Below are 7,145 nucleotides of genomic sequence, written 5' to 3'. Positions count from 1 at the left end.
GTTTCAGCCACTGCACGGTTTCTGATGACTCTTTCCCCACAGACCAGAAGCTTCTCAAGAGGAGGACCCTCCTTGATGCATGTCAGGCCCTGGAATGGAATGAGGATTGAGTGCATGTTTGGACAGGTGGAGGTTTGGGTGGGTAGGTAGGTGGGTGAATGCACAGATAAACAGGGGAATGTATGGGTGGGTAGGTGGATGGATGAATGGATGTGTGGTGGTGGATGGATTAGTGTAGAAGTGGGGGCAGGGGTGTGTACAAGTATGCTTGGCAGGCTGGTGGGCGGAGGGGGCATGGCAAGCTGGTGGGCGGAGGGCGTGACTGGCTAGTGGGCAGAAGGGATGTGGCTGGCTGGTGTGCGGAGGGGCGTGGCTGCCTGGTAGGTGAATAAACATCTGGATGGAGGAGTGAGTGGATGGATGGGTGAATGGATGAAGAATCTTCTCACAAAGTCTTGGTGGACCTTGCCCTGTCTTCCTCAACATGGGCCCACTATTGGAACATGGAAGGTTTGAGAGTTACCCTAAGCCCCAACCATCTCCCCAAGACCGTGGACACTCACACACATCTTGAATCCACCTGCTAGAGATAATGCCATTCTCCTTCTAAGTTCAAACTCATTCCCATTGATCCTGGAAAACAAAGTTATTTTCATCCATAGAAGGCATAGTGGGTCTTCACCAGACAGCCCCATCCACCTCTAAGTCCTGCCCCATCCTTTGATAACTGAGGCATCCCAAAGGGGTTGGTGTTAGCTACCATCATGTTGGCCCTGACCCATAGCAATTCCAGGCACAAGGAAACAAAACGTTGCCTGTCCCTGGGCCCGTGTGCCACTGTGGATCGGTTTGGACTCCTGTCCTCCATAGGGTTTCCCCTGGCTTCATCTGTCGGCTCCGGTGAAACCTGTTCACCATCACAGCAATACACAAGCCTCTATTGGTGTGGTGGTGGCTGCCTAAGAGGTGTGCCATCCAAGACTCGAACTCAACTCTCCCTCATGGAAGGCGAGAATCCCACCACTGAGCCACCAGGGAGGAGCCTTCCAATGTGGGAGGTGGAGCCTGAAGAGGTGAAGGATGCAAGAAAAAGTGGAGACCAGGAAATCTGCCTCTACATCTTCTGCTCCCCTGGTATGCAAATGAGGGTGCTGCATTATTCATGAACTTAATCCCAGAGGGCGGAGCAACTTGGTTTGGAGGTGGGGCCTACCGTGCCATGGGCGTGGCTTATCCTAGGGGATGGGGCTTTACCTGGCGGCCTGGAGGTCATGTGTGACTGAGTCTCTGTGTAGCCCCCCACGGGCTGGCCTTCGGGGCTGAAGGCTGCAGCCTGCCCTGTGGAGGGGATAAAGGGGTGCAGACTGAGCCCCAAGATGCCTGGGTTCTGGCTTTGACTCTCCCTGAGAGGACCCAGGCTTTCCGTTCCCACCTTCTCCTTGTACCTGTACGGTTGGATTGATCGATCATGGGCTGTACTATTCGTCTCCGGGCGTTAATGAACCTGGGTGGGCGTCATGGAGACAGAGGGGGATGTAAAGAAAGATGGGGCATGGGCAGAGATGAGCCCAGGTAGACAGACAGAGCTGGGAGGAGAGGCCAGGACAAGCAGGCGCCGGGGAGTAGGGGCTCCGAGGGGCGGCCGGCCCGTCTTCAGCACCGCGGACAGCGCCCTCCCTCCCCGTCACTCACCAGTTGTTAACCTGCAGGATGGTGAGCCCGGTGTCCTGCGCCAACTGTTTCTTCTGCTCCTCCGAGGGATACGGGTGCTGTGGCCACCAGCAAGGGTCATCCTGCTTGCCCGCCCGTCGCCTGGTCCCCAAGGCCCGCCAGGTTCCCGGGGACGGCGCCTCCAGGCTGTGGCAGGGCCGGGGAGCCAGCGAGGTGGGGCAGGACTGTGGTCCCCAGGGCCCAGCGGAGGCGAAGCGCCGCCGGCTCTGGGCAATTACTCCCGCAGCGCCCCGCCTCGTCTAGCAATTAGAGGCTAATTGGAGGCCCTCGCCGGGGAACTTGCTGGGGAGGGGGCTTCCGCCGCTCGGCTGAGTGGAAGCCGGGGCCGCCTGGCCCGTTCCTCCCCTATCCCTCTCCAAGCGTCTCCCCATCAAGACGGGCGCGCACATTCCACTCCCAGCTCCTGAATCTGTTTCCGTCTCTCTTCCTCCTCCGCCTTCTCTCTCTCTGTCCCCTTCTCTGTCTCCCTGTCTGTCTCTGCATGTCTCCCTCTGTCTCTGTTTCAGCCTCTCCCTGTCCGGTTTCTTTCTTTCTGGCAGCTCTCTCTCTAATTTCTCTGTGTCTGTCTCTCTCTCCCTCCCTCCCTCTTTCTGTCCCTCTGTCTGTCTCTGTGTTTCAGCCTTTCCCTGTATCTTTCTGAAGGAGCTCTGGTGGCCCAGTGGTTAAAGCATTCAGCTGCTAACCAAAAGGTCAGTGGTTCTAACCCACCTCTGCCCAGCTGGAGAAAGAGGAGGTTGACTGCTTCCACAAAGATTGACAGCCTTGGAAACTCTATGGGGCAGTTCTATTCTGTCTTGTAGGGGCACAGGGAGGAGTTGGGATCAACTTGATGGAGGGTTTGCTTCCGTATCTTTCTGTGTGTCTCTGTCCCTGTTTCAGCCTCTCCCTGTATCTCTGTGTTTGTATATTTCTCTCTGATTCGGTCCCTCTCTGCCTCTGTGTTTCTGCTTTTCTCTCGGTCTCGGCCCCTCGGTGACTCCTGTCCTTCTCTGTCTTGTTCTGTTTCACTCTTCACCATACTTCTCTTGTCTCTATGTTTCAGTCTGTCCCTGTCTGTATGTCTCTATTTTCCAGTTTCTCTGAGGCAGTGTGGTGAAGAGCTTAGGACCACACTGCTGTGTTTGAGCTTATTTCTGGCTATGTGACCTTGGGCAAATCCCCTGACCTCTCTGTTCTCGGTGTCTTCACAAGCAAAAAGGAGATAGTCACAGCCCCTCCATTACAGAGTATGTTTGGATGGGTGGTGAGTGGGTGGGTCATGGTTGGACGGAAGGTGGATGGATGGGTGGAGAGACTATAGAGAGAGCTGAACAAGTTAAACAGATGGTAAACAGGTGAACTTAGACAGTGCGACAACTGGTCTCTACAGGCCTGGGGCAGCAGAGGAAGAAGGAGGGTCAGAAATTGGAACAGAAACTGGAAGCTGCGACCAACTGTCTCCTTGAACAACTGCCTCCACGACCAACTGCCTCCTTTGCCATGAGACCAGAAGAAATGGATGGTGCCAGCTACCGCTACTCAACATTTTGACCAAAGATTCTGTAGAATTCTGACCAAAAGTGGGGAAAATGTAGAACATAATTTCAAATTCTCATGGAATCCAGATTTTCTGGGGGCACTGAGGCTGCTGGATGAGTCCCTGAACCACTTCCCTGAGATAATCTTTAAGCTTTAAACCTTAAACCAAAACCATCCCCTGAAGTCGTCTTCGTATCAATATACACACACGTGTGTGTGTGTGTGTGTAAACCAAAAACCAAACTCACTGCCGTTGAGTCAGATCCAACTCATAGCAACCCCTCCTGGGGTTTCCAAGGCGGTATCACTATGGAAGTAGATTGCCCCATCTTCCTTCTATGTATATATATGTGTGTATATATTCATGCATTTATGTGTTTGTGTTGTGTGTGTGTGTGTGTGTATATATGTTGTTGTTGTTGTTGTTATGTGCTGTTGAGTCGGACCCGACTCATAGCGACCCCTCCTTGGGTTTCTGAGGCAGTATCACTACGGAAGTAGGATTGCCCAACCTTCCTTCCGAGGAGTGGCTGGTGGGTTTGAACTGCCAACCTTCTGGTTAGCAGTCAGGTGTCTTAGCCACTATGCTACCAGAGCTCCCGTGTATATATGTGTGTGTGTGTGTGTGTGTGCATTTGTTGTTGTTGTTGTTATTTGCTGTCAAGTCAGACCTGACTCATAGCAACCCCTCCTTGGGTTTCTAAGGCAGTCACTACGGAAGTAGATTGCCCAACCTTCCTTCTGAGGAAATATAAAATATAGTTTATTTTAATTAGTAAAGAATGCCTGTTCCAACCATTATGCTTTTTAGAAGTGTGTGTGAGATGAAATTGACACCGGCCACTTGAAAGGTTAGATGAGAAGCTTAGGAGACAGTGAGTTTGTATTAATGAAACAACTTGGGAAGGACAGTGATAAAGAGCACGGCCTGGAGCGTGGAGCACAGGTCAGTGAACTGTAAATGTACAAACAGTCAAACAGGTGTATGATGTTTCGCTGTTTAATACCTTCATCAAAAAAAATAAAAATGAAAACAACCCCTGGCACACAGGAAGCACTCCCTGATGTTTGATCTTATCAGTCCTCATCCTCTATTATCAACCCCCCAACTCAGTTTCCCATCTCTGGGTGTCTCTTGAGCTCCGTCTCACGTGCCCACCCTTCTCCACCTCTCCTTGCCCACCACATCCCAGGGTCACAGGGCTCTCACCGAGAGATGCTGGAACAACCAGGCTCTCATGATGTTGGTGGCCACCTTGGGGAAGATCCCTCTCTTCTTATTCCGCCTCCTCTCCTGGTCCAACTCCTCGTCCTCTCCCCCAGAGCTGGGAGAAGCCATGCTTGTATCCAGCCCATCTCCTGAGGGGGACAGGCATGCTGTGTCTGTGGACACTGAGAGGCAGTGGGACCTAGGAGCCCCAAACCCTCAACCCAGACACCACTGCACACCTGATCCTTCCTTGCCCCTCTGGAAGTCCTACTTCCAGTCTAACTTCAATCCTAAGACTGACAGCTATGTTTCTCCTCTGTCTCTCAAGCTCACCTTGGTCACTGGAGTTGTCCCCACTCTGGGAAGCCAGGCCCCCACTGGATGGACCTGGGGTCCCCAAATGTACAGAACCACTGTCCTCGTGGTCTCGGATCCACGTAGTATTCTGGAAAACAAGAGTCAGACGTTAACGTCAAGCCTTGGGGCACAATACAGGACCATAGTTAAGGCCATGGGCTACAGAGCTGGGACCCATGGGTGTGAAGCCCATCCTTGCCTCTTCCTGGCTGTGTGACCTTGGCCAAATCACTTCACCTCTCTGTGCCTCAGTTTCTTCAACTGAAAAATAGTGGGCAACAATAATCTCCTCCTTACAGAACGTGATAAGGATTAAATGAGTTCATTGACCTAAAACCAAAAGCAGTTGCCATGGAGTCAGTTCTGACTCATGGTGCCCCTATGTGGGTCAGAACAGAACTGTGCTCCATAGGGTTCCCAAGAGCTGATCTTGGGAAGGAGATAACCCGGTCTTTCTGCTGAGGCCCCACTGTTGTTGTTAGGTGGCGTCAAGTCGGCTCCGACTCATAGTGACCCTGTGTACAACAGAACAAAACACTGCCTGTTCCTGAACCCACCTCACAATCCTTGCAGTACCTGAGCCCATCACTGCAGCCACAGTGTCAATCCATCTCGTTGAAGGCCTCCCCCTCCTTCGTCGACCCTCCACTTTACCAAGCATGATATCCTTCTCCAGGGAATGGTCTCTTCTGACAACATGACCAAAGTAGGTGAGACGAAGTCTGCCCATTCTCGCTTCCAAGGAGCATTCCGGTTGCACTTCTTCCAGGACAGATGTGTTAGTTCTTCTGCCAGGCCGTGGTACTTTCTGCATTCTTTGCCAACACCATAATTCACAGGCATCAACTCTTCTTCAGTCTTCCTTCCTCATTGTCCAGCTTTCACATGCATATGAAACAAATCAAAGTACCATGGCTTGAGGCAGGAGCACCATAGTCTTCAAAGTAACATCTCTGTTTCTTAATACTTTAAAGAGGTCTTTGGCAGCAGATGTGCCCAGTGCAATACGACGTCTGATTTCTTGACTGCTGCTTCCATTGGTGTTGATTGTGGATCCCAGTAAAATGAAATCCCTGACAACTTCAATCTTTTCTCCACTGATCATGATATTGCTTATTGGTCCAGTTGTGAAGCAACACTGGGTGGATTCAAGTAACCAATCTTTTGGTTAGTAGCTGAGGGCTTAACTGTTCGCACCACCCGGGGACTCCAGTTTACAAAAAGGCATGTGCATCACTCAGTGAAGATGACCTCACACAGCCCCGTGGCACCTTACCTGATATCCTGGGGGCTGGGAGTGTTTCCACAATGTGCACATTTTTAGACAGCTGATCAGTGCATACACTGTGTTATTTTACAACACCCCCCAGCAGGGTCTGGGCTATAACCTCATCCTCAAACTCATTAACATTTCTTCAGCCAAATGAATGACTATCTAACTAAGTGGAAGAAATAAAGGCTATTAATAGCCTCCCATTAGTTCAGGTCAGGTTTTGCTGTCATGAGTTTGCACTAAACTTATGGAGGGGAAAAAAAAAAAAAAACACTCTTTTCAGAAGCAGTGAAATCTTCAAAGCACAGAGAACACAACTTTGAGAACCTGACAATGCACAGTTCACCTCTGTATCCCAGGAGGTCGATCTACCCATAAACAATAAAAACAATTTAAAACCTACTGCCGCTCAGGAGGGCATGGAGGGATGGGCACAGGGAAGAGGTGACTGTCGGGAGGAAGTGGGACGGGAGCTGTTGCATTGGGGTAAATTGTGGCCACTGTCATGAGACAAAGTGCATGTGAACTGCTGTATGGAAAGTGAATTTGTTCTTTAAATTTTCACCCAAATCACAATAAAAAATAAAATTAAGTAAATAAATAAAACCCATTGCCACTGAGTCATTCCGACTCTGGTGAGACCCTGTGTTACTGAGTGGAACTTCTCCATGGTGTTTTCTGGACTGTGATCTTTACAGAAGCAGGTCACCAGGTCTTTCTTTTGAGGAACCACTGGGTGGGTTTGAACCACCAACCTTTAGGTTAGCAGCTGCATGCAAACCACTTGCCAGGGACAAGGTAATTCATCATCCCACCCATACGGCTGTATTAAGACTACCTTGTTGTTTGGGTTTAAGGTTTGGTTCAATCGCTGGGAGCCACCAGCACAGTCGGGTGAGGGTGAGGGTGAGGGTGAGCGTGAGCGTGAGACATGTGTCCCTCTGGATGTTCTAGGCTGGCTGTGAAGAGGTCTCAGCTCTTGACAAGCAGCCCTCACTTTTCAGCAGTCCCCATCTGGTCCTGGTAACCACTGCAGTCTGACTGTATGCTACTGTG

The 7,145-nt window shown here is 50.9% G+C and overlaps 1 protein-coding gene across 1 annotated transcript in view; it reads right to left on the bottom strand.

Moving 5' to 3' along the window:
- Nucleotides 1-583: 583 nt before the first annotated feature.
- Nucleotides 584-7,145, bottom strand: part of MEIS3 (Meis homeobox 3) — a 15,109-nt gene continuing 8,547 nt past the window's right edge. The window contains exons 7-12 of the mRNA XM_007942872.1: nt 4,793-4,904; nt 4,460-4,608; nt 1,693-1,769; nt 1,446-1,504; nt 1,255-1,338; nt 584-633 (exon numbers count right to left, since the gene is read on the bottom strand). Of these exons, the coding sequence (XP_007941063.1) occupies nt 584-633; nt 1,255-1,338; nt 1,446-1,504; nt 1,693-1,769; nt 4,460-4,608; nt 4,793-4,904 (531 nt within the window). The remainder of the gene's footprint in view (nt 634-1,254; nt 1,339-1,445; nt 1,505-1,692; nt 1,770-4,459; nt 4,609-4,792; nt 4,905-7,145) is intronic.

Source organism: Orycteropus afer, unplaced genomic scaffold (assembly GCF_000298275.1).
Source record: "Orycteropus afer afer isolate SDZICR_OR568_19922 unplaced genomic scaffold, OryAfe1.0 scaffold00099, whole genome shotgun sequence".
NCBI lineage: Eukaryota > Metazoa > Chordata > Mammalia > Tubulidentata > Orycteropodidae > Orycteropus > Orycteropus afer.
This window is presented reverse-complemented; position numbering and strand designations above follow the sequence as displayed.